The 27731-nt window shown below is 39.9% G+C and overlaps 2 protein-coding genes across 6 annotated transcripts in view; one reads left to right on the top strand and one right to left on the bottom strand.

The window, feature by feature from the left end:
• Window positions 1-38: 38 nt before the first annotated feature.
• On the top strand, window positions 39-26894 carry NAA20 (N-alpha-acetyltransferase 20, NatB catalytic subunit). 5 transcript variants are annotated; one of them, XM_082359550.1, is made up of 6 exons: window positions 41-189; window positions 5037-5061; window positions 20057-20147; window positions 20589-20751; window positions 25754-25899; window positions 26366-26894. In XM_082359550.1, the coding sequence occupies exons 1-6, from the start codon at window positions 137-139 to the stop codon at window positions 26449-26451; spliced, it is 564 nt and encodes a 187-aa protein (XP_082215676.1). In that variant the 5' UTR covers window positions 41-136; the 3' UTR covers window positions 26452-26894. The 5 variants fall into 5 exon arrangements, with proteins under 5 accessions (XP_082215678.1, XP_082215676.1, XP_082215677.1 ...); XM_082359551.1 differs by having other exon boundaries at window positions 42-189; window positions 20616-20751; XM_082359552.1 differs by lacking the exon at window positions 25754-25899 and having other exon boundaries at window positions 39-189; window positions 20616-20751.
• CRNKL1 (crooked neck pre-mRNA splicing factor 1) overlaps window positions 22514-27731 on the bottom strand; it is a 28733-nt gene continuing 23515 nt past the window's right edge. The window contains exons 15-16 of the transcript XR_014235519.1: window positions 26344-27157; window positions 22514-23639 (exon numbers count right to left, since the gene is read on the bottom strand). The gene's annotated coding sequence lies outside the window, so the exon portion shown is untranslated. The remainder of the gene's footprint in view (window positions 23640-26343; window positions 27158-27731) is intronic.

Genomic DNA, 27731 nt, shown 5'->3' with positions numbered 1-27731 from the left:
CGCCGCCGTTGCTAAGCAAGTCTTGGCCCGGAAGCAGTTTCCCATCCCGCCCCGCCCCGTGACTGCCGCGCACCAGACGACTTCCGGTGGGGTGGGCGCCGGGTCGCGGCGAGCAGGCTCCGGCGGTGGGGGCGCGATGACCACTCTCCGGGCCTTCACGTGCGACGACCTGTTCCGCTTCAACAACATGTGAGTGAGGCGCGCCCGGGCCCAGCCGCCGCCGGCGCGTCCCCGGGGTCGTGGGGGGAGGGGGCCGGGCGGACGTGCGGACGCCCCGCTGACCTTGGCCGGGCGGCCGTCCCCTCGCAGCCCTGCGCGCGGTGTGGGCGCTTCTCGGGGGCTGGGGGCGCCGGGCGGCCGTCCCCTCGCACCCCTGCGTGCGGTGTGGGCGCTTCTCGGGGGCTGGGGGCGCCGGCCCGGCTCTGACCCCCGGCTCCGGCCCGCGTTCCCCTCCGGGCGGCGGCCGTAGTGGCGAAGTTACCTTGTATCCGCGCGGGGTAGTACTGTGGCCCCGTCCAGGGCCCGGCGGGTTTGCGCGTCTCATTACTGTGCTGCGCGTCCCGGCGTGGGCACTGCTGTGGGAGGCCCAGGGCATGCACGTTCCTTCGTCCGAGTTAAGTCAAGGACTGTGACTTGCAGGTACCTTTTTTTTTTTTTTTTTTTAAGTTTTATTATGAAAGTTTCTATCAACTTAAAAAGTTGATAGAATTTTACCGTGAACACGTGTAGACTATCAGCTGGACTCTACCGTTAACATTTTGCTACATTGGCTTCATCACATTTTTGTCCACCCACCCATCCATCCATGCACCCACCAATCCCAGACCCACTTTAAACACCCCGGGGCAGTTATGTGAAAACTAGGGACCAGAGAGTTCAGATTCAAGTGTCAGGAGGATGGAAAGAACTTGAGGTGAGGTGGCTAGAAACATTCAAAGAGGGGCTGAGCCTTGAAGATGGGTAAGTGTTGACAGGGGTGAGGAAGGAGGTTCTGGAGGAGGAAGCAGGTGCGGGCGTGGCCGACACCTGGGAGGTGAATGATGGTAGGAGCGGGTTTCTGTAACTCAGCGGTCAGAGAAACTGGTGAGACTGGACTTCTGCTCCACTATTGGGGGAACTTTCTGTGGGGCCTCTCCCAGTCGGAGCAGTGTAACTAAGGCGACTGTTGAGGGCTCGCTGTGCCTGGCGCTGGAGTAACCCATTTCCTCCTGACAATTCTGTGAAGTAGGTGCCCTTCTCATCCCCGGTTTTGGTGTGAGTAAACTAAGGTCCTGAGAGCGCAGGGGAATGGCCCAGGTGGTAGAGCCCTGCGTGGGAGTGGGCGGAGCAAGGAGACTGATCAAGGAGATTGGCTCCAGGCGGGTGGTTCTTAGAGTGGTCCGTGAGCACCGGGAACTTTTTGGAAATGCACGTTCCTGGCCGCCCAGGAGCCTGAGCTCGCCACCACAGAGCTGTGTGCCGCGGGCCGGCTGGAGGAGGTATACCAGGCAGGTGAGCCATTTAGGTGGTCTTGGCAATGGCCCGGAGATGATGGCTTGACAAAGGCTTGGGTTTGGGAAGTGTAGGCCCTGGAGGTGACAGTGTGCCTTGAAGCTTCAAGAATAGATGAGACAGGGGCTTCCCTGGTGGCGCAGTGGTTGAGAATCTGCCTGCTAATGCAGGGGACACGGGTTCGAGCCCTGGTCTGGGAAGATCCCACATGCCACGGAGCAGCTGGGCCCGTGAGCCACAACTACTGAGCCTGCGCGTCTGGAGCCTGTGCCCCGCAACGGGAAGGGCCGCGATAGTGAAAGGCCCGCGCACCGCGATGAAGAGTGGCCCCCACTTGCCGCAACTAGAGAAAGCCCTTGCACGAACCGAAGACCCAACACAGCCAAAATAAATAAATAAATAAATAAATAATAAATAAATAAAGTAGCTATAAAAGTAAAAAAAAAAAAAAAAAGGTATGCACATCTTAAATTTAAAAAAAAAAAAAAAAAAAGAATAGATGAGACAAAGCCTGATGGAGAACCAGTTTTAACCGAAGACCTAGGAAGGGTCAACACTTATATACGAAAATGAATAGAGTAGAAGGAAAATAAGCATGACCATTTATTTATAACAAAATAATTGATTTCCAAGAATCATGTAGCTTGTGAAGTCTTCTTCAGAATATGCCAATAGGGGAACTCCTCTCCCTCCTCGTTTTCTCCTACTTCTCACTTTGATTAGGGCACTTCCATCAAGAACTCCGAGAATCACTGGAGTAGGGTGTTGCAGTAGTAACTGAAAGAAGCAATGGATGTAGAAACGTTGCAGTTAATTTAACAAATATTTTATTCTTGGTAAAATGTTTTATGCCTATTGTGCACCAGTGCTGAAGAGACAGTAGTGAACAAAACAGAAAAAAAATGTTATCTTTATGGAATTTACAGTTTACTTATTTAAATTGGCTGCGCTGTGCGGCTTGTGGAATCTTAGTTCCCTGACCAGGGATTGAACTCGGACCCTTGGCAGTGAGAGCCGAGTTGGGGGAGTCAAGAGTCATAACCACTGGACCGCCAGGGATTTCCCGGAATTTACAGTTTAGAGGGGAGAGTAAGATAGAACTTAGCGTTCAGTACAAAGGAAAAAATGTGAGCTGGAAAGGGAAATAGGGAGTGAGTGGGGATTTGGCTTTGGGTGAGGTGTTCAGCGAAGGTGTCACTGCAGAAAGACCTGCAGGGGAGGGAGCCTGTGGGCACTGGGGGCAGGAGACTTCCAGGCAGAGGGAGTAGCACGGGCACAGATTCCTGTTTCGGAGGAGGAGGAGGCAGCGGTGCTGGAACAGTGAGTGTGGGGGTGTGAGAACACCAGGTGGGATCGGAGTCAAAGGGCTCGACCTTGGAGAGGCCAGCATAGGACGTAGGTCTCCGCCAAGGGCGCTCAGACACCCAGGTGGAGAAGTCGGCTGGGCATCCGGACGTGGGAGTCTCAAGTTTAGGTCTGGGCTAAAGATAGAAATTTCGTAGTCAACACCATGTGGGTGGTATTAAAACCAGGTGGCTAGGCACTTCTCTGGCAGTCCAGTGGTTAAGACTCGACGCTCCCGATGCAGGGGGCCTGGGTTTGATCTCTGGTCAGGGAACTAGATCCCACACGGGGCAACTGAGATCCCGCGGTGCTGCAGCTAACACCCAGTGCAGCCAAATAAAAACAAACACAAAAAACCAGGTGGCTAGGTGACATCAGTGATGAGTGAGTGCGGACAGGAAAAACGAGGTTCCAGGAATGTGCCCCAGGGCATCACATGTTAAAGGAGGCACGGTGGTCCTGTGAGGTGGGAGGAAAGCCTGATGGTGGGTCTGGAGTCTGAGAGAGGACAGCAATCAGGAGGACGGAGCACTGAACTGTGTCAGGTCTGCCGGTGGCTAAGTGTGCAGCACGTTTATACATTTCTTTCAGGGGAGCAGAGTCCTGGGTCCCGAGAGGTGGGGGGATCTGCTCACCAGCACGCCAGGCCTGGGTCCAGGAGAGCAGGTGGAGTGTGGACGCAGAGGCTTAGGGTGGGTGGGGTGGTGGTGGGACCTTGGTGAAGCTTTCTTCTTACTGCTGTGTCTTCTTCTTGAAATTGGAAGCAGCTGAGATGGAAGGGGGAGTGTTGAGGAGACAGGAGAGGGTATAGAGTAGTCCTGAGAAGCAGGGGAGAGTGAGTCCCACATGGATTAGTGATTCTCCAGGTGTGGCCAGGGGCGCCTCAAGATTGTTTTGGGGGTTCTGCAAGCCATTTTAATGATAATACTAAGGGTTTTGTTTTGGGGTTTTTTTTGCCTTTTTCATTCTCATTCTCTCACAAGTGCACAGTGGAGTTTTCAGGGTTTGTGATCGTGTAATAGTAAGCATAACAGGCACCAAAATTAGAAATCAGCTGCCTTCTATTAAACCAGACATTAAAAAGATCTGTAAAATTGTTAAAACAATTCCATTCTTGTCACTAAATTTTTGTTTTTGAAAATAGTGACTTTTTTGGTTTTAAAAAAAAGTTATTCATATTAATGTATAATTTATTTTTTAAATAAATGTTTTAAACATTTAAACATCAATAGATGTAACCCACATAAACAGAAGTTCTTGGGGTCTTCAGTAATTTTTGAGTGTAAAGGGATTCTAAGAACTGCTGGTCTCCAGAAATGCAGTGTGACTGCATTGTTAAGGGTCCAAAAGAAGAGTTTGTGCAAGAGGAAGAGTTGAAGGTAGCTGTTTTTGGGTCTGGCAAAATATTGGTTCCATTAATTGAATAGGAAAGTAAGGGGCAGAGTTCTTTGTAGACAGAGGCAGGTGTGCATTTAAGAAACGCTGATTCGGGAGTGTTGTGATCGGGCGTGGCAGGCGCTCAGCAGCCCCAGAGCCAGATCAGGAGCTTTCCTCTGGGAACAAAATTGAAAGTATGGGAATGTGGGCCGTGGGGGGGCAGAAATGTAGAAGAGTGTCGAGCAGAAGCCTGAGTGGTGAGACAGCCCACATTTGGGGGGGGGGAGGGAGGGAGGAGGAGGAATTGGCAGGGAGGGTGCTTGTCAGATGCTGCAGGGCTAGGGTTACTACCCCCATCTGTGATTGACACGCCAAGTTGGTCCCCAGTTCCGGTAACAGTTTATTGCCATTTAGAAAATGGAAGGTTTTAGGGACTTCCCTGGCAGTCCGGTGGTGAAGACTTGGTGCTCTCACTGCTTTGGGCCCGGGTCCAGTCCCTGGTCCGGAACTAAGATCCCACAAGCCGCTTGGTGCAGCCAAAGGGGAAAAAAAAAAGGATTTGATGATGTATTAACTATAAAGTAACTTGTAAAGAAGAAGCAGTTGAATGAAAATGTACAGATGTCTTTATAGTGGCTGTGATGATGGCTCATCATGGTCATTAGGTAAATTAAACCATCTTTCTTAGCTGTACAGTTGGTTTTAAAGTTGTGGATTTAACATGTTTTGTTTTCCCTGTGCATGTTATTTTTAGTTGTAGTCTCCTTATTTAAACTGGTTTTGTAAACACTGCTTACTGTTGATATTTCTCTTGTTTCTTTTAGTAATTTGGATCCACTTACAGAAACTGTATCCTTTTTTAAAAAGTTAAATGAAGACTTACTAAGAGTAAGGAAAATAGAGGATCAAAGGAAAAAATAGACTGGAGTGCTGAAAATGTTTAAAACTTGGAGGTCAGGAAACATAAGCAACATTGAAAGCAATTGAAAATAAAAACACTAAAAACCTGGGAACAAGAGTTATCTTACACCTGTTGACAAGCCGCTAATATAATGACCTCATAAATCAAGAACAGTACAGTCCCCTGCCCACCCTGCCCCTCAGTAGTAAGCATAGCTGTGAGCAGCAGAAAGCGGTGACTTCAGCAGGAGGGGCTACTCCTGCCTGATGTGAATGAGTCTAGAGTGGATGAGCAGTCCTGGTGGCTCTGTGACGTCCCCAGCGACCAGGCTCGGCAGTGGAACCACTCTCCCATTCCCGGGTGTTCCTGGCGTCCTGCCCAGGTGGCTCCGAGCGTACCGCATCCCAGCCATGTTCCTGGCAGGAGGATCAACAGAGGGGAAGGTGAGTGTTTCCTTCCCAGACTCCCAGGGGTACCTCTGGGAGGTGCCACGCAGCCTTCTGCATCCTGTGGACCCCTGCCTCGTGCCATACCTGCCTATCTAGAACAGAGTGTGGAATGAGCCTGATTTACATTGGGGCGTGTTGCTAAAGTGAAAAAAGGACTTTGGCTAACATTAGCAGTATTTCTCATGCTCCCCACTAGAGACACGGGCAAAGATGTGTGAAGTGAGGGTTTTCTGACCCTAACATACAACCCCCACACTCTCAGGAGCGTGAAACACAGAGCTGGACTTCCGGGTTATGTGCCATGTCCACTGTAGGGTAGGAGGGTAGTATTAATTGATAATTTAACAAAGAGGGCATACAGGATGCTATGAAAATACTAAGAAGAGTTCGGTCTCACCAGTTAAAAGACATGCAGATTAAAACCAAAATGAGATACCATGTTTTATCTATCAAATTACCAAGGATTTCAAGCAGTGATAAAACTCAAGGCTAATGAAGGTGAGGTGAGGGGAGCAGTCTCATAAACTGCGAGTGACAGAGTAAATGCTAGTCTTTCTGGAAGGCACTTTGGTAATGTAATACCTAGTAATTCAATGTCCTGGAAGCTGAAGATAATAAGAAATAGAGGCAATTATGTCAGGGGTTGGCACACTAATGCGCATGGGCCAGGTTTGGCCCACTGCCTGTTTTTGTAAATAAAGCTTTATTGGACACAGCCATGGTGAATAATGTACATATTGTCTGTGCTCTTCTCCTTGGTTTTCACAGTTTTTTTTTTTTTAAATTGAAATATAGTTGATTTACAGTGTTGTGTAAGTTCAGTAGTTTTTTGTGGTAAGAATGCATAACAAGCTAGAAATAGAAGAACCTTTCTTAATTTTCTTTTGGTAAAGGTTTGATATTAAAAACCTTCAGTAAGCATTATACGTAAGTGAGACATTAGATTCGTTCTCTTTAAGATTGGATGTAAGATGAGAATGCCTACTGTCACTACTGCCCGTTACCATAGTTGCAGAGGAACTGACCAAAGGTATTGGAAAGAAGAAAGAGGTGAAAGAAAGTATAAGGATGAGAAAGGTAGAAATAAAACTGTCATTATTTATAATTGATAATACTCATCTATCTAGAAAACAGAACAACCTATTAAGAATAAGCGAGTTCAGCAATGTTAGAACCAAGATCAAGTTTTGAAAAATCAGTAGCATTTCTGTACACTAGTAGTAGAAATCAAGAAAATATTTTTAATTAAATACTTAAAACATGAATACCTACTTAAAGAACATTATGCATAAAACTAAAAAGTTGAAAGAATGGAAGCAGATTTTTTTTAATATCTAAAACTGACAGGAAGTGAATAGCTAGAATATATAATGAATTTTTTTTTCTGTTTTGTGCCGTTTTCTTTTTTTTTAAATTTTATTGGAGTATAATTGATTTACAGTGTTGTGTTTCAGGTGTACAGCAGAGTGATTCAGTTATACATATATTCATTCTTTTTCAGTCTTTTCTCCTACAGGTTATCACAGAATATTGAGTAGAGTTCCCTGTGCTATACAGTAGGTCCTTATTGGTTACCTATCTTATATATAGTAGTGTGTGTATGTTAATCCCAAACTCCTGATTTGTACCCCCCCCTCCCCTCCACGTTTCCCCTTTGGTAATCATAAGTTTGTTTTTGATATCTGTAAGCCTGTTTCTTTTTTGTAAATAAGTTCATTTGTATCCGTTTTTTAATTAGACTCCACATATCAATGATATCATATGATATTTGTCTTTGTCTGACTTACTTAGTATGATAATCTCTGGGTCCATCCATGTTGCTGCAAATGGCATTATTGTCTTCTTTTTTTGGCTGAGTAGTATTCCACTGTATATATGTATACCATATCTTCTTTATCCATTCCTTTGTCAATGGACATTTAGGTTGCTTCCATGTCTTGACTATTGTAAACAGTGCTGCAGTGAACATTGGGGTGCATGTATCTTTTCAAATTATAGTTTTCTCCTGATAAATGCCCAGCAGTGGGATTGCTGGGTCATATGGTAGTTCTATTTCTAGTTTTTTAAGGAACCTCCATACTGTTCTCCATAGTGGTCGTACCAATTTACATTCCCACCAACAGTGTAGGAGGGTTCCCTTTTGTCCACACTCTATCCAGCATTTGTTTGTAGACTTTTTTGATGGTGGCCATTCTGACCAGTGTGAGGTGATACCTCATTGTAGTTTTTTTTTTTTTTTTTTTTTTGATTCCATATATATGTGTTAGCATACAGTATTTGTTTTTCTCTTTCTGACTTACTTCACTCTGTATGACAGACTCTAGGTCCATCCACCTCACTACAAATAACTCAATTTCGTTTCTTTTTATGGCTGAGTAATATTCAATTATATATATGTGCCGCATCTTCTTTATCCATTCATCTGTTGATGGACACTTAGGTTGCTTCCATGTCCTGGCTATTGTAAATAGAGCTGCAATGAACATTTTGGTACATGACTCTTTTTGAATTATGGTTTTCTCAGGGTATATGCCCAGTAGTGGGATTGCTGGGTCGTATGGTAGTTGTATTTTTAGTTTTTTAAGGAACCTCCATACTGTTCTCCATAGTGGCTGTATCAATTTACATTCCCACCAACAGTGCAAGAGGGTTCCCTTTTCTCCACACCCTCTCCAGCATTTATTGTTTGTAGATTTTTTGATGATGGCCATTCTGACCGGTGTGAGATGATATCTCATTGGAATTTTTTTCTTTTTTTTTTTTTTTAAAGAGAAAAAAGGCTTTCTTAAATCTGGAAAAAGAAAGCACAGAAGAACCAACAATGTTTCAAACAAAGTCACAAAAATTATCATCATCATCATCAGTTCACTCAGTCCCATGTAATTAATTTTTTTTCATCTTGATCTTTTGTTAGCACTTTTTTGAATTCATCAGTTTTCCATTAGAGTTATGAAAATACTTATTCATTCAGTTCAGCAGTATAGTCAGTTACCAGAAACCTGTACTTGTCAGAGTCTTTTCCATGAATTCCTTGAAGATGAAACCCTTTATAGGAACATTTTTGCAAAAGCATCAGAGTACACCCAGAACTGTCTGTAAATGACAAAAGACTTAAAAATGACCACGGTTTAAAATTTGATGAAAGTTCATAATAATGCAATTGACAAGGAAATTTAGTTATTTCTGAGATATACATTTTAAAATAATAACTAGAATTATGACTTATAACATTATACCAGAACATATAAGATTTTTAGGAATTTCATGTAATGTGTGAAACACTTATATTAACATATTTCCATACAAATAACCCAAAGAAAGTTTTAGTAATAGTTGGGTTTTTTTAATTTTTAAATTTTATTTATTTTTTTATACAGAAGGTTCTTATTAGTCATCAATTTTATACACATCAGTGTATACATGTCAATCCCAATTGCCCAATTCATCACACCACCATCCCCACCTCCCCGTGGCTTTCCCCCCTTGGTGTCCATACGTTTGTTCTCTACATCTGTGTGTCACCTTCTGCCCTGCAAACCGGTTCATCTGTACCATTTTTCTAGGTTCCACATACATGTGTTAATATACGATATTTGTTTTTCTCTTTCTGACTTACTTCACTCTGTATGACAGTCTCTAGATCCATCCACGTCTCAACAAATTACCCAATTTCGTTCCTTTTTATGCCTGAGTAATATTCCATTGTACATATGTACCACAACTTCTTTACCCATTCATCTGTCGATGGGCATTTAGGTTGCTTCCATGACCTGGCTATTGTAAATAGTGCTGCAGTGAACATTGGGGTGCATGTTTCTTTCTGAATTATGGTTTTCTCTGGGTGTATGCCCAGTAGTGTGATTGCTGGATTATATGGTAATTCTATTTTTAGTTTTTTAAGGAACCTCCATACTGTCTCCATAGTGGCTGTATCAATTTACATTCCCACCAGCAGTGCAAGAGGGTTCCCTTTTCTCCACACCCTCTCCAGCATTTGTTGTTTGTAGATTTTCTGATGATGCCCATTCTAACTGGTGTGAGGTGATACCTCATTGTAGTTTTGATTAGCATTTCTCTAATAATTAGTGATGTTGAGCAGCTTTTCATGTGCTTCTTGGCCATCTGTATGTCTTTGGAGAAATGTCTATTTAGGTCTGCCCGTTTTTGGATTGGGTTGTTTGTTTCTTTAATATTGAGCTGCATGAGCTGTTTATATATTTTGGAGATTAATCCTTTGTCCGTTGATTCGTTTGCAAATATTTTCTCCCATTCTGAGGGTTGTCTTTTTGTCTTGTTTATGGTGTCCTTTGCTGTGCAAAAAGCTTTCAAGTTTCATTAGGTCCCATTTGTTTATTTTTGTTTTTATTTCCATTACTCTAGGAGGTGGATCAAAACAGATCTTCCTGTGATTTATATCAAAGACTGTTCTTCCTATGTTTTCCTCTAAGAGTTTTATAGTGTCTGGTCTTACATTTAGGTCTCTAATCCATTTTGAGTTTATTTTTGTGTATGGTGTTAGGGAGTGTTCTAATTTCATTGTTTTACGTGTAGCTGTCCGGTTTTCCCAGCACCACTTATTGAAGAGACTGTCTTTTCTCCATTGTATATCCTTGCCTCCTCTGACATAGTTTAGTTGACCATAGGTGCGTGGGTTTATCTCTGGGCTTTCTATCTTGTTCCATTGATCTGTGTTTCTGTTTTTGTGCCAGTACCATATTGTCTTGATTACTGTAGCTTTGTAGTATAGTCTAAAGTCAGGGAGTCTGATTCCTCCAGCTCCGTTTTTTTCCCTCAAGACTGCTTTGGCTATTCGGGGTCTTTTGTGTCTCCATACAAATTTTAAGATTTTTTTTTTCTAGTTCCGTAAAAAATGCCATTGGTAATTTGATAGGGATTGCATTGAATCTGTAGATTGCTTTGGCTGGTATAGTCATTTTCACAGTATTGATTCTTCCAGTCCAAGAACATGGTATCTCTCTCCATCTGTTGGTATCATCTTTAATTTCTTTCATCAGTGTCTTATAGTGTTCTGCATACAGGTCTTTTGTCTCCCTAGGTAGGTTTATTCCTAGGTATTTTATTCTTTTTGTTGCAATGGTAAATGGGAGTGTTTCCTTAATTTCTCTTTCAGATTTTTCATCATTAGTGTATAGTAATGCAAGAGATTTCTGTGCATTTAATTTTGTGTCCTGCAACTTTATCAAATTCATTGATTAGCTCTAGTAGTTTTCTGGTGGCATTTTTAGGATTCTCTATGTGTAGTATCATGTCATCTGCAAACAGTGACAGTTTTACTTCTTTTCCAATTTGTATTCTTTTTATTTCTTTTTCTTCTCTGATTGCCGTGGCTAGGACTTCCAAAACTATGTTCAATAATAGTGGTGAGAGTGGACATCCTTGTCTTGCTCCTGATCTTAGAGGAAATGCTTTCAGTTTTTCACCATTGAGAATGATGTTTGCTGTGGGTTTGTCATATATGGCCTTTATTATGTTGAGGTAGGTTCCCTCCATGCCCACTTTCTGGAGAGTTTTTATCATAAATGTTGAATTTTGTCAAAAGCTTTTTCTGTGTCTATTGAGATGATCATATGGTTTTTATTCTTCAGTTTGTTAATATGGTGTATCACATTGATTTGCGTATATTGAAGAATCCTTGCATCCCTTGGATAAATCCCACTTGATCATGGTGTATGATCCTTTTAATGTGTTGTTGGATTCTGTTTGCTAGTATTTTGTTGAGGATTCTTGCATCTATATTCATCAGTGATATTGGTCTGTAATTTTCTTTTCTTGTAGTATTTTTGTCTGGTTTTGGTATCAGGGTGATGGTGGAGTGTTCCTTCCTCTGCAATTTTTTGGAAGAGTTTGAGAAAGATGGGTGTTAGCTCTTCTCTAAATGTTTGACAGAATTCACCTGTGAAGCCATATGGTCCAGGGCTTTTGTTTGTTGGAAGATTTTTAATCACAGTTTCAATTTCATTACTTGTGATTGGTGTGTTCATATTTTCTATTTCTTCCTGGTTCAGTCTTGGAAGGTTATAACTTTCTAAGAATTTGTCCATTTCTTCCAGGTTGTCCATTTTATTGGCATAGAGTTGCTTGTAGTAGTCTCTTAGGATGCTTTGTATTTCTGCGGTGTCTGTTGTAACTTCTTTTTCATTTCTAATTTTATTCATTTGAGTCCTCTCCCTCTTTTTCTTGTTGAGTGTGGCTAAAGGTTTATCAATATTGTTTATCAAAGAACCAGCTTTTAGTTTTGTTGATCTTTGCTTTTGTTTTCTTTGTTTCTGTTTCATTTATTTCTGCTCTGATCTTCATGATTTCTTTCCTTCTGCTAACTTTGAGTTTTGTTTTTCTTTCTCTAGTTCCTTTAGATATAAGGTTAGATTGTTTTGAGTTTTTTCTTGTTTCTTGAGGTAGGCTTGTATAGCTATAAACTTCCCTCTTAGAACTGCTTTTGTTGCATCCCATAGGTTTTGGATCGTCGTGTTTTCATTGTCATTTGTCTCTAGGTATTTTTTGATTTCCTGTTTGATTTTTTCAGTGATCTCTTAGTTATTTAGTAATGTATTGTTTAGCCTCCATGTGTTTGTGTTTTTTATGTTGTTTTCCTTGTAATTCATTTCTAATCTCATAGCATTGTGGTCAGAAAAGATGCTTGATATGATTTCAGTTTTCTTAAATTTACTGAGGCTTGATTTGTGACCCAAGATGTGTTCTATCCTGGAGAATGTTCTATGTGCACTTGAGAAGACAGTGTAATCTACTGTTTTTGGATGGAATGTCCTATAAATAGCAATTAAATCTACCTGGTTTATTCTGTTATTTAAAGCTTGTGTTTCCTTATTAATTTTCTGTCTGGATGATCTGTCCATTGGTGTAAGTGAGGTGTTAAAGTCCCCCACTATTATTGTGTTACTGTCGATTTCCTCTTTTATAGCTGTTAGCAGTTGCCTTATGTATTGAGGTGCTCCTGTGTTGAGTGCATATATATTTATAATTCTTATATCTTCTTGGATTGATTCTTTGATTATTATGTAGTGTCCTTCCTTGTCTCTTGTAACATTCTTTAAAGTCTACTTTATCTGATATGAGTATTGCTACTCCAGCTTTCTATTGATTTCCATTTGCATGGAATATCTTTTTCCATCCCCTCACTTTCAGTCTGTATGTGTCCCTAGGTCTAAAGTGGGTCTCTTATAGACAGCATATATATGGGTCTTGTTTTTGTATCCATTCAGCAAGCCTGTGTCTTTTGGTTGGAGCATTTAATCCATTCACGTTTAAGGTAATTATCAGTATGTATGTTCCTATGACCATGTTCTTAATTGTTTTGGGTTTGTTTTTGTAGGTCCTTTTCTTCTCTTGTGTTTCCCACTTAGAGAAGTTCCTTTAGCATTTGTTGTAGAGCTGGTTTGGTGGTGCTGAATTCTCTTAGCTTTTGCTTGTCTGTAAAGCTTTTGATTTCTCCATCGAATCTGAATGAGATCCTTGCCGGGTAGAGTAATCTTGGTTGTAGGTTCTTCCCTTTCATCATTTTAAGTATATCATGCCACTCCCTTCTGGCTTGTAGAGTTTCTGCTGAGAAATCAGCTGTTAACCTTATGGGAGTTCCCTTGTATGTTATTTGTTGTTTTTCCCTTGCTACTTTCAATAATTTTTCTTTGTCTTTAATTTTTGCCAATTTGATTACTATGTGTCTCGGCGTGTTTCTCCTTGGGTTTATGCTGTATATGGGACTCGCTGCGCTTCCTGGACTTGGGTGGCTATTTCCTTTCCCATGTTAGGGAAGTTTTTGACTATAATCTCTTCAAATATTGTCTCGGGTCCTTTCCCTCTCTCTTCTCCTTCTGGGACCCCTATAATGCGAATGTTGTTGCATTTAATGTTGTCCCAGAGGTCTCTTAGGCTGTCTTCATTTCTTTTCATTCTTTTTTCTTTATTCTGTTCCACAGCAGTGAATTCCACCATTCTGTCTTCCAGGTCACTTAACCGTTCTTCTGTCTCAGTTATTCTGCTGTTGATTCCTTCTAGTGTAGTTTTCATTTCAGTTATTGTATTGTTCATCTCTGTTTGTTGTTTTTTAATTCTTCTAGGTCTTTGTTAAACATTTCTTGCATCTTCTTGATCTCAGCCTCCATTCTTTTTGTGAGGTTCTGGATCATCTTCACTATCGTTATTCTGAATTCTATTTCTGGAAGGTTGCCTATTTCCACTTCATTTAGTTGTTTTTCTGGGGTTTTATCTTGTTCCTTCATCTGGTACATAGTCCTCTGCCTTTTCATCTGTCTGTCTTTCTGTGAATGTGGTTTTTGTTCCACAGACTGCAGGATTGTAGTTCTTCTTGCTTCTGCTGTCTGCCCTCTGGTGGATGAGGCTATCTAAGAGGCTTGTGTAAGTTTCCTGATGGGAGGGACTGGTGGTGCATAGAGCTGACTGTTGCTCTGGTGGGCAGAGCTCAGTAAAACTTTAATCCACTTGACTGCTGATGCATGGGGCTGGGTTCCCTCCCTGTTGGTTGTTTGGCCTGAAGCAACCCAACACTGGAGCCTACCTGGGCTCTTTGGTGGGGCTAATGACAAGGAGGGCTCACACCAAGGAGTACTTCCCAGAACTTCTGCTGCCAGTGTCCTTGTCCCCACGGTGAGCCACAGCCCCCCCCCACCACCTCTGGAGGAGAACCTCCAACACTAGCAGGTAGGTCTGGTTCAGTCTCCCCTGGGGTCACTGCTCCTTCCCCTGGGTCCTGATGCGCACACTACTTTGTGTGTTCCCTCCATGAGTGGAGTCTCTGTTTCCCCCAGTCCTGTCGAAGTCCTGCAATCAAATCCCACTAGCCTTCAAAGTCTGATTCTCTAGGAATTCCTCCTCCCGTTGCCGGACCCCCAGGTTGGGAAGCCTGACATGGGGCTCAGAACCTTCACTCCAGTGGGTGGATTTCTGTGGTGTAAGTGTTCTCCAGTCTGTGAGTCACCCACCCAGCAGTTATGGGATTTGATTTTACTGTGATTGAGCCCCTCCTACCGTCTCATTGTGGCTTTTCCTTTGTCTTTGGATGTGGGGTATCTTTTCTGGTGAGTTCCAGTGTCTTCCTGTTGATGATTGTAGAGCAGCTAGCTGTGATTCTGGTGTTCTCACAAGAGGGAGTGAGAGCATGTTCTTCTACTCTGCCATCTTGGTTCCTCCCTCCCTCATTGTAGTTTTGATTTGCAGTTCTCTGATATTAGTGATGTAGAGCATTTTTTAATGTGCTTTTTAGCCATCTTTTTTTTTTGGAGAAATGTCTATTTAGATCTTCTGCCCATTTTTTGATTGGGGGGTTTGTTGTTTTGATATATAGCTGCATGAGCTATTTGTATATTTTGGAGATTAATCCCTTGTCAGTTGCTTCATTTGCAAATAGTTTCTCCCATTCTGTGGGTTGTCTTTTCGTTTTGTTTATGGTTTCTTTTGCTGTGTAGAAGCTTTTAAGTTTAATTAGGTCCCATTTATTTATTTTTGTTTTTATTTGCATTACTCTAGGAGGTGGATCAAAAAAGATACTGCTGCAACTTATGTCAGAGTGTTTTGCCTGTGTTTTCCTCTAAGTGTTTTATAGTGTCTGGCCTTCATTTAATTCTTTAATCTGTTTTGAGTTTATTTTTGTGTATGGTGTTAGGGAGTGTTCTAATTTCATTCTTTTACATGTAGCTGTCCAGTTTTCCCAGCATCACTTATTGAAGAGACTGTCTTTTCTCCATTGTATATTCTTGCCTCCTTTGTCATAGATTAGTTGACCATAGGTGCGTGGGTTTATCTCTGGGCTTTCTGTCCTGTTCCATTGATGTGTATTTCTGTTTTTGTGCCAGTACCATACTGTTTTGATGACTGTAGCGTTGTAAATATAGCCTGAAGTCAGGGAGCCTGATTTCCTCCAGCTCTGTTTTTCATTCTCAGGATTGCTTTTGCTATTAGGGGTCTTTTGTGTTTCCATACAAATTTAAAATTTTTTTGGTTCTCGTTCTGTGAAAAATGCCATTGCTAATTGATAGGGATTGTAGTTGAATCTGATTGCCTTGGGTAGTATAGTCATTTTGATAATATTGATTCTTCCAATCAAAGAGCATGGTATGTTTTTCTGTTTGTGTCATCTTTGATTTCTTTCATCAGCATCTTATAGTTTTCAGAGTACAGGTCTTTTGTCCCCTTGGTAAGTTTATTCCTAGGTGTTTTATTCTTTTTGATGTGATGGTAAGTGGGATTGTTCCCTTAATTTCTCTTTTTTGGTTTTTCATTGTTAGTGAACAGAAATGGAAGAGATTTCTGTGTATTAATTTTGCATCCTGCAACTTTACCAGAATCATTGATGAGCTCTAGTAGTTTTCTGGTAGCATCTTCAGGATTTTCTATGTATAGTATCATTTTATCTGCAAACAGTGACGATTTTACTTCTTTTCCAATTTGGATTCCTTTTATTTCTTTTTCGCTGATTGCCATGGCTAGGACTTCCAAAACTATGTTGAATAAAAGTGTTGACAGTGGACATCTTTGCCTTGTCCCTGATCTTAGATGGAATGCTCTCAGCTTTTCACCATTGAGAATGATGTTAGCTGTGGGTTTGTCATATATGGCCTTTATTATTGTTCAGGTAAGTTCCCTCTATGCCCACTTTCTGGAGAGTTGTTATCATAAGTCGGTGTTGAATTTTTTCAAAAGCTTTTTCTGCATCTTTTGAGATGATCATATGGTTTTTATTCTTCAGTTTGTTGATGTGGTGTATCACACTGATTTGCGGTTATTGAAGCATCCTTGCATCCCTTGGATAAAGCTCACTTGATCATGGTGTATGATCCTTTTAATGTATTGTTGGATTCAGTTTACTAGTATTTGGTTGAGGATTTTTGCATCTATGTTCGTTAGTGATAGTGACCTGTAATTTTTTTTGTGTTATCTGTCTGGTTTTGATATTAGGGTGAAGATGGCCTCATAGAATGAGCTTGGGAGTATTCCTTCCTCTGCAGTTTTTTGGAAGAGTTTCAGAAGGATAGATGTTAACTCTTCTCTAAATGTGTGATAGAATTTGCCTGTGAAGCCATGTGGTCCTGGACTTTTCTTTGTTGGAAGTTTTTACATCACTGTTTGAACTTTAGTACTTGTGATTAGTCCGTTCATATTTTGTATTTTTTTCTGGTTCAGTCTTGGAAGGTTGTATCTTTCTAAGAATTTGTCCATTTCTTCTAGGTTTTCCATTTTATTGGTATACAGTTGTTTGTAGTAGTCTATTATGATTGTTTTTCTGTGAGGTCAGTTGTAACTTTTTCATTTCTGATTTTATTGATTTGAGCCCTCTCCCTTTTTTTCTTGATGAGTCTGGCTAAAGGTTTATCCATTTTGTTTATCTTCTCAAAGACCCAGCTTTTAGTTTCATTGATCTTTTTTGTTGTTTTCTTTGTCTCTGTTTCATTTATTTCTGCTCTGCTCTTTATGATTTCTTTACTTTTACTAACTTTTTTTTTTTTGTTGTTCTTTTTCTAGTTGCTTTAGGTGTAAGGTTAGGTTGTTGAGATTTTTCTTGTTTTCTGAGGTAAGACTGTATTGCTATAAACTTCCTTCTTAGAACTGCTTTTGCAGTGTCCCATAGGTTTTGGATTGCTGTGTTTTTGATGTCATTTGTCTCTAGGTACTTGATTTCCTCTTTGATTTCTTCAGTGATCCATTGGTCGTTTAGTAACATATTGTTTAGCCTCCACGTGTTTGTTTTTTTACAGTTTTTTTTTTCCTGTAATTGATTTCTAATCTCATAGCTTTGTGGTCAGAAAAGATGCTTGATGTGATTTCAATTTTCTTAAATTTACCGAGGCTTGATTTGTGGCCCAGTATGTGATCTGTCCTGGAGAATGTTCCATGTGCACTTGAGAAGAGAGTGTATTCTGCTTTTGGATGGAATGTTCTATAAATATCAGTTAAGGCCATCTGGTCTAATGTGTCATTTGAGGCCTGTGTTTCCTGATTGATTTTCTGTCTGAATGATCTGTCCATTGATGAAAGTGGAATGTTAAAGTCCCCCACTATTATTGTGTTACTGTCGACTCCTCTTTTTATAGCTGTTAGCATTTGCCTGATGTATTGAGGTGCTCCTATGTTGGGTGCCTATATATTTACAATTGTTACATCCTCTTGGATTGATCCCTTGATCATTATGTAGTGTCCTTCCTTATCTCTTGTAACAGTCTTTAAAGTTTGTTTTGTCTGATATGAGTATTGCTACTCCTGCTTTCTTTTGAATTCCATTTGCATGGAATACTTTTTTCTGTCCCCTCACTTTGTCTGTATATGTCCCTAGGTCTGAAGTGGGTCTCTTGTAGATGGCATATATATGGGTCTTGTTTTTGTATCCATTCAGCCAGTCTGTGTCTTTTGGTTGGAGCATTTAATCCATTCACGTTTAAGGTAATTATCAATAAATGTTCTTACTGCTGTTTTAATTGTTTGGGGTTTGTTTTTGAAGGTCTTTTTTCTTCCTTTCCTCTTGTTCTCTTGTGATTTGATGTCTATCTTTAGTGTTGTTTGGATTGCTTTTTCTTTTTTGTGTGTGTATCTATGGTAGATTTTTGGTTTGTGGTTCCCATGAGGTTTTGATATAGCAGTCTGTATAACTACAAGATTGTTTTAAGTTGCTGGTCTCAATTTCCAGTGTATTTCCAGTATCCTGCATTTGTACTCTTCTCATGGTTGCTGATTTTGATACCATATTTATGTTTGGATGGTTTCCTGCCTTTATGTTTGCCTTTACCAGTGAGCTTTCCCATTTGTAATTTTCTTGATTCTAGTTGTGGCCTTTTCCACATAGAGAAGTTCCTTTGTTTTGTTGGGGTTTTCACAGTTTGAGTAGCTGCAACAGAGGCCATATGCTCCACACAGCCTTGAATATTTAATGTCTCCTTTTTTGTTTGTTTTCTTTTTAAATTTTTATTGGAGTATAGTTGCTTTACAGTGTTGTGTTAGTTTCAGGTGTACAGCAAAGTGAATCAGTTATACATATACATATATTTTCTCTTTTTTGGATTTCCTTCCCATTTAGGTTACCACAGAGCATTGAGTAGAGTTCCCTGTGCTGTACTTTAGGTTCTCGTTAGTTATCTTATTTTATACATAGTATCAATAGTGTATATGTCAATCCTAATCTCCCAATTCATCACCCACTCCCCCCACCCCCCAATCTGGCTCTTTATAGAAAATGTTTGTTTGTTATTTTGTTAGCCCCTGAGTTATGTCAGTAACAGCAGTAAAAATCAACTATAGATACATGCAACAACAGGGCTACGTATCAGAAACAAAGTTGAGTGGAAAAAGCAAAAAAACCCCAATTTTCATTTGTATTTTAAAAATTATGACCTATTAAAGACTTCTCCATGTTTATAAAAAAGTAAAAGGATTTTGAAGAATTCTGAACGACAGAAAACTTTTCACTGTATATAAGGGAAAGTATTAGGATGCAAATCAATTTATGTGGTGTGCTTCCTGTTACACTTAAAAGTTTTTGGCAAAAATCCCATAATCCAGGTGAGGCCATGTTTCAGAGTAACCTGCCAGGGCTTCTTGGTCCATGAGCTTGAGCCAGGGGCTCCTCCAGTAGCCAGAGAAGAGATGGTTATGATGTCAGTGGCTGGATGGCAGAAAGACTTGTTGGCTGCCATGTTAAGGGTTATGTTTGAAGAGACAGAATAAAGGCAGTCCTTCAGAGGAGAGTTTGAAGAATTTACACTGAACAGATTTTCCAGGAAGTTTAAAAAAAATGGTTGATGGTGTCCCCTTATAGAACTGCATCAGCAAGCTTATACTAAGAAGGACAGGAATGAGTACAAGTCAGCAAGGACACCAGGGTTGAAGAGTTAAGTACTGAGCAGTACTCAGGCATTCAATTTTAAGTCAGCTTTTTTTTTTTTGCATTACTAGAAATGGAGACCTTGAATTGGTGGAGGGGAAAAACTGGGTTTGTTAAGTAGCCTCTGGAAATACTTAAGTTTAAAGTTATTTTCACTGTCCCATGGCTGAAGCTAATGTAGGAACTAGTCATTAATTTCCCAGTGCAATTATGGAAAAATAAACATTCTGAGCATGTGCTGTTTGCCAAGTGCCAGGGATAGAGGGAACATGGCATACGTGTTCTAAGGGGAGACAGTAAACGAGTAAGAGTATCAGGTGATTATCGATAAAGTGCTGTGCAGGGATCTAGACACATTGGCAGCAGCAGGGAGACAGACTGTAGAACTTGGGAGCCTGGTTCTCTGCTGTCTATTGGATGCTACTGTCTCCAGTCACATTTGAGTTTATATATTCAGGCAATTTTCTTAAAAATTAGTGCTAACCTAAATATTTCATCTAATAAATTGATTATAGAAGTCATACATATGGCTGGGGATAAACAATATGTTTTAAAGGAAACTTCGAAATACCCCTTTCATGAAGAAATCTGACTGTCTATTACTTTGCATCCTCCTTAACAAGACTCTAGTATGGGATTCCTTTTTACTTACAGTACCTTGCCCACTGGCCAGAGTACTTCATCGTTGCAGAGGCCCCTGGTGGAGAGTTAATGGGTTACAGTAAGTATAATACCACTAGTACTTTTTTGGATAGGCAGTTGAGATTAAAATATAGGTTTTAACTGATTATTTTAGATTGATCACAGAACTGGAAGTATAATCATGATGCCCATAATTTTATTTCCTTTTCAACCATTTGACAGCTCACTGATCCCTTCTGTTTTAGGTACTATGCTAGGCCCAGGGGATACAGCAGTGACCCAGACAGACTTGGTTGCATTGCTAACAAAAATTTGAGCTGTAGATTGTTATGTGTACATGACACACATACATACCCACATGGAATGTAGATATTTTTAAAAATACATATCAAGTAAAAGCATTAATAACAATTAGCTAGATGACTTTTAAGTATTACTTGAAGATCAGAAGTTGGTCATTAGTTTCCTTTATTATCATGTACCAAACAGCCTTTCTGTATGTGTAAATCCTCATGTTTAGTTACTGGACGTGATCTTTCATTGGCAGTCATGGGCAAAGCAGAAGGCTCGGTGGCGAGGGAAGAGTGGCATGGGCATGTCACAGCTCTGTCTGTTGCCCCAGAATTCCGACGCCTTGGTCTGGCTGCTAAGCTTATGGAGTTATTAGAGGAGATTTCAGAAAGGTAGGCACCTGCTTTGCAAATGATTTTTGAACTCTAACCATTTGAGTTTTCTCTTGGTGAACGTTTTATCAGATTTTTTTCCTTCAGATTGAATATCTGTCATGATGCACAGTTTCATAGGAATTTCATTTTCAGCCTTTAATAGTCCTTACAACAATTCTGTCACATATTCAGAGTGATATTATTGTCCCTGTTTGGCCACTGAGGAAAATTAAGGCAAAGTGAGTGACCTGCCATAGGCTTATGAGCTGGGTAATTGGTGGAATCAAAAATCTAGCCCTCAAGGTTTCTGTTAGTGTTCTTGCCACTGTGGCAGGTGTTTCCAAATTCTCTGTTAACACTGTCCTTGGCATCTCAGTAATTTTTTCATAGTGCCCTAGGCTAAAGAAAAGCGTAGTCTTAAGCAGCTGTGTCCCAGCAAGCTAGTAGCTATTCGGAAAAAACAAACTGAAAGAAAAAACTATTTCCATTTCACTGTTAAGTAACTGTGGTTACTTCCTAATGAGATGTGTGCACCTGCTGGGCGTTGCGTGGCTTCTCAAACCTTGGAACCAGATTCTGCAGAACTGCCAGCATTCTTGTTTCATGTTGATTTTCATGTGGTCCTGGGGTTTTTAATCACAGGAACTGCCAAAAGCCTGGCTTCGTGAAGATACTATGTCAGTCACCAAAAGGAATATAATGTGATATGATGTGTATTTGTGAACTATATAAAGCTAGTAGTTTGGGCAGACATTTGAAATATGCACCTCCATGAGTTTGAGAACTGCAAACATTGTGGCTTTTTTCAGACCTGTTTTATGTATCAAACAAACACTCACTATGTGTTACTTTTATTAAATCCACTCACTATGTGTTACTTTTATTAAATCCATTAAAGTGGAACATTAAGGAAGTAACCATGGCCTGAAAACACTGAGCCAAGTCAAGGGCAAGAGGAACCTGAGCTCATTCTTAATTTAGCTGAAAAAGTCTCTAGTCCTTAAGAACTTAAAAAATTCTTCCTAGAGTGAACACAGAAGAGGAGAAAATCTTTAGCAAGATTGTAGTTTACACACATTGGTTAATGGCATATCTTGTTGAAAACAAGTATTTGGCATTATCATGTATAGTTGACAGGGAGTTAGGAACTGTGTTCTTCTAATTGCACATCAGATTTAATGTATTTATAGGATAGACCATCTCTTAGAGTAGAAAACCACTATGCTCCCTTCCCTTGCAGTTTCTAAACTTTCATTACTTTACAGTAGTTGCTAAGATTTAAGTGACCTATATTTGTATGGGGGGGGTGTGTGTTTGTATACATATATACACACATACATATATACATGTATCTTTAATGTACAGATTAAATGTGTACACTAAAAATAGAAACAGTATATAATATCCAAAGAGAAAAATAATAGAATAATAAAAATCAATTCAAAAGACGAAAAAAGGAAACTAAAGTAGCAAAACAAATAAAAAGCATGAATAAGGTGGTAGCAGTGAATCCAAATATAATTGATAAATACAACAGTAAATGTTAATGGACTAATGACTCCAGTTAAAAGACAAAGACATTATGCCAAGTGAAGTAGGCCAGTATGCCAAGTGAAGTAGGCCAGTCACAGGAAGACACCTAAAGTAGTTAAATTCATGAAGAGTGAAATGGTGGTGGCTGGGGAAGGGGGAAATGGGAAGTTACTAAAGTTTCAGTTCAGCAAGAAGAATAAGCTCTAGAGTTTGATGTATAACATTGTATACCTACACTCAAAGATAGTTTACATTTAAAATTTATTGAGAGGGTAGATCTCATGTTAAGTATTCTTAGGACAGTAACATTAAAAAATGATAGACTGTCAGAACTGTATTCTATTTACAGGAAATACGTATAAAGTTAAAGATACTGAAAGATCGAAAGTAAAGAAATTTTTTACATTATCATGCAAATTCTAACCACATGAGGGTGTGCTTAAATTAACAACAGTCACATTATAGTTCAATAATTATGAGAATAAAAAAGGGTCTGCATACTGATAAGAGTTAATCAGGGAGATGGAATAATTAAAAATTTTATGTACCCAGTGACAAATTCAAAGTAAAAATGCAACAACTGACAAAACTACAAGAATAAATAGACAAATCATCATAATTAGAGATGTGAACATGCCTCTTCCTAATTGTCAGGACAATCAGAAATTGATTAAGGGTACAGAACAGGGGTCAACAAACTTTTTCTGGGCCAGACAGTAAACGTTAAGGCTTCACAGGCCACCTCCAGTCTCTATTGCTTTCATATATGTACTTTAACAACCCTTCAAAATTGTAAAAAACCATTCTTAGCTTGAGAGCAGCATTAAAAATAGGTTGCAAGCTGACCCCTGCCTTAACTAATTTCAGTCAGTAGCCAGAATCTTTCCACAAAGAAAGCTATGGCTTCTGTGGCAAATTTCACCGACAATTTAAGAAATAATGACACTAAGTTTACTTTTACACACAAAAAGGGAACAATCACAAAACCTGACAAGAGACATGAGGAAGGAAAATCTCATGACAGATGCAAAGTCCCAGAAAATTCTTAGCAAAATGGATTCAGCAATTCATGAAAAGGATGACATATCAGGGGAAGTTTGTTTTAATATTAGAATGTATTCTACCAGTTAATAGGCTGAAGAAGATTTTTTTATCTCAGTAAATGTAGAAAATGCTTTGATACAATCCAGTGTTCACCCTTGATAAAAACTGTTGTTAGCAATAGAAAGGGAAAACTTACTTACTTAACCTGAAAAGAGTATTTACTGAAAACCTGTAGTAGAGATGAGTGGTGATGCAGTGAATGCTTTCCGGGACAGGACAGGACAGGATGCCTAAAGTCGGCGTCTCTTCAGTAACTTACTGGGAATCCTCTACCATACAGTGAAGCAAGAAAAATAAAAGTTAGGATTGAGAAGAAACAAAACCGTTATTTTGGATAGATAAGATAGTACAAATAGAAAACCTACAGGAAGGAATCTACAAATGCTTAGAATTTTAATAAAAGTTAAGCTAAGTTGTTGTTGGATATAAAGTTTTAGTATAAATTAAATGGCTTTTCTACACAAACAGTAACATTTAGAAGAGGATGTGATTTGCATTGGCATCAGTATATTAAGCCCTTAGGAGAAATCTAACAAAAGCTGTGCAAGACCTCTCTGAAGTTTATACAACTTTACCCAGAGACAGTACAGATGACCTACCTAAGTGGAGGGAGGAACTGCCTCTGCAGCATAGAGTTACCCGTCTCTACAGTAGACAGCTAACTGATCCACAGAGTCAGCGTAACTGCAGCCCAAATGTCAAGTCTTTTCCGTGCGACTTGTTGATTTTGAAACTTAAGAGGGAATGGAAGGAGCCAAAAAGAGGTAAGACACTCTTGAACAACAAAAAAGTGAGTGGAGTAATTGTCTAGGCTAGTGGAACAGAATTTGAGATGCAGACTCAGGAACACATAGATTTAGACACACCTTGGAGGAGGCAACTGCACATCAGTGGTGGGGAAGGATACACTTTTCCAATAAACGTGGTGGCACCACTGGATATCCATATGGGAAAAGATTTTTCCCACATTAGTACCTTATCATACACAAAACCTATATGTGAAGAGCAAAACTAAAAAGCCCTTAGGAGCACCTTCAAAGGAGAGTGTCTCCATGACCTCAGGGTAGAAAAGAACTTCTCAAGCCCTAAAAAGTGCTAACTGTAAAATGAAGGTTCATATATTCAACTTCACTACAGTGTGGTAACTTTGTTCATCAAAAGATACATAAGGATAATGACAAGTCACAAATTGGAAAAAGATTTGCAAATTGGGGAAAAGACTTGCACCATCCTTTACACAAGGTTGAATATCCAGAATACAGAGAGAACTACAGGTGGGGGAGAAAAATAAAAAATGTGTGAAAGACCAATAAAGACCATACAGAATGAGAAATCTAAATGGTTGACACAAATATAATCAGCCTTGTTAGTAATCAGAAATGCCAGCTGAAACTGCCCTGAGATGCCACTGTATCATAAGACTTTCAAAAATAAATATGTCAGCTGCTCCAAGCCACCCCTGTGGGGTGGAGTCTACCCGCTCCTGTGGGAGTGTCAGGTGGCACACGTGGGCTGGGAGACAGGCATTATCTGATAAAGTTGAAGGTGTCCCTGTGAGCCAGCAGTGACACTCCTAACTGCAGACCTTAGATATCGTACCACGAGACCCACAACAAAAATACTCGTAGCAGCATAGTTGATAATGTATAGGACCACAGACATCTCATAGTGTGTCCATACAGGGACACACTAAACACAGGGAGGACGGACAAGCTCCAGCTGCCCCGGGGCTGACTCAGTACCGACTGAGAGGCGAGTCACTAAAGAGTAGATGACGTATGACTCCATTCAGGTGACGTTCACAAACAGGAGAAATTAAACCAGAACAGGTGGTAAGTCTACTGCATAAAAGCAAGGCACTGATGATCACACGAGTCAGGACATGGAGACCTGGGTAAGAAAGGGGCTGTCACTGACCAGAGGGACCCAAGGGCTTCAGAGCTGTGACCAGTGTCCTGTAGTTATACAAGGCCACATTGGTGCTTTCTTCAAAACCTTTAATTTGTGCATATGGGTGAAACTATTGTATGACTAATTGGTAAAATGAACATATCAATTACTATAATATCAAATACACAGTAATTTTTTAAAGCCAGGTAACAGAATTGTGGTAAAAAAAAAAAAAAAAGCTTTCTTTAAAGTTTATCTTTTAAGAAAACCTGTAGGTTTTGAAACGTTATAGAAACGAAGTTATCTTTTTGTACTGCAAAATAATTGCTATAAATCCTCAGCAGTATAAACTGCTAACATGATGTAATCAGCTGCAGGGTTCCATAGTGCCATCCTATGAACAGTAGTCAAAGTAGTTTGAAAAATTATGTAAGTATTATTTTCAAGGATTTCTCCTATTCTAATTTTTTTTTTTTTTTTTTTTTTATTACAGAAAGGGTGGATTTTTTGTTGATCTCTTTGTAAGAGTGTCTAACCAAGTTGCAGTCAACATGTACAAGCAGTTAGGCTACAGTGTGTACAGGACGGTCATAGAGTACTATTCGGCCAGCAACGGGGAGCCCGACGAGGATGCTTACGGTGAGCTCCCTTCTGGGGTGGTGTCCCCGAGAGGAAGCCGAATGTCTGCATTCATCCTGCAGACTGAAATCCTCGGCTATTTTAATACACTTAAGAGAATCATATTTAAAATTTGAGCTATAATATTTAAATCTGCTTTAACCTGCCCTTATGAACCTACCACTGATTAACTTACATTAACTAACCATTGGTTAATTACTGTCAATTATTGTTTTACTGGTACAGACACATTATTTTACTAAGGTTCTGTCAAAAGAACATTTGTAGGAAGAGCTGGATCCCAGCTGGGGTTTGGTGTACTCGCGATTGAGAGTCTCACTTATAAATACATTTCTCTTAGAATATGATAGAAGTAGGGGTAGGGGACAAAACCTCTTATAGTTTTTTTTTTTAACCTATACACTTTAAATTTGATATAAAATATTCTGATATTTGGGTACTTACATTAAACTTTGCTTCCTAACAGATATGAGGAAAGCACTTTCCAGGGACACTGAGAAGAAATCCATCATACCATTACCTCATCCTGTGAGGCCGGAAGACATTGAATAACCATGAGCAGTGGTTCTTAGGCTGATGATGCTCCAGATATTTTATGGAAAATATTATTTTCATTAGATGATCCTGGAGCTCTATTAGGAGAAAAGGGAATCGTTTAGATCTTAAAGACTTCAAGAAAAAAACAGGTTATAAGCTTATTTTAAGTCTTGTTTCCTGTTAGCAATATCATACCTTCTAAAGCTGTCCACTGTAATAAAATTCAGCCAAAAAAGGCAGCTAGGTCAAAAGGAAACATTCCACTGTTATGGTTCATAATGTAATATTCATGGTATGCTGGGGAAAAAGCTTGCTCCAATCTCCTCCTAAATTCTGTGCCTGAGAACCACTGCGGCATATATAGTTTTTATTTTGTATTGAACTGTTAATTGAAGCTTTAAAAGCATATATGAAAAGTGTAAATCTAAGATGTATAATAAAATGCACTGTTGACTCTATGAGTATTTTCTGGAAGTGTGTTGGTCATTTATAAACCTCAGGTTATCAGGATTGGAGAAGGTCATCATTTAGGGTATATGTTGTTTCCCTTACATTTTTCATTTATATACAAAGCATTGTTTAAATGCTTACTTGGACAGTCCCTGCCCAGCACACTTAAGCGTCCTTCTTATTGCAAAGTTCTTCCCAGATACTTGTTTCCATACTGCCGGTCTCAGGTCGTTTCTTTGTCTAGTCTCACAGTGCTTTGCTTAAATCCTGCCTTTCAAAATACAAAAAGATGCTAAAATAAAGGGGAAAAAGAACCTAATTCCCAAAGAAAGGCCATGTAATTAGATCACAGGCTAACCACATATTTTCTTGTGTAGTTTTCATCGCATGCAATATCTGAAAATATCCAGTGAGTAAAAGTAGCTAAAGAAAACGAAATAAATCACAGAAATGATTATTAAAATCCTGTTACTTTTGAAAAGACTTATTTTGGTGGAGTTGAGGGTGAGAGAGAAGTGAGGTTCTCCCAGAAGAGTAATTTTTTCTTTCATGCATTTCACACTGGCACGTTACCTGCTCGAAAGTGGCCTTAGGAGTTTACATGAGAACTTGACTGCTATTTTTTTTCCTTACACACACATGCGACACAAACAGAACATGATCATGATTAGTCACTTAGAGTAGCATGTGGCCTGTTCTCATCTCACCCCACGGCCCTGTGCACTTAGCCAACTCAGAGCACAGTGCCCCTCTTCGCTGACTGGACAGACCCTGGAACTCAACAGTCAGAGCCTATGATCCCAGCAGCCGACGCTGGTCAGGTGACTGAAGCAGCGAGGCTAAGA

The sequence above is a fragment of the Balaenoptera borealis genome (assembly GCF_965194805.1).
Source record: "Balaenoptera borealis genome assembly, chromosome: 16".
In the NCBI taxonomy this organism is placed as follows: domain Eukaryota; kingdom Metazoa; phylum Chordata; class Mammalia; order Artiodactyla; family Balaenopteridae; genus Balaenoptera; species Balaenoptera borealis.
The sequence above is the reverse complement of the archived record's forward strand: the minus strand, read 5'-3'. Positions and strand labels throughout refer to the sequence as shown.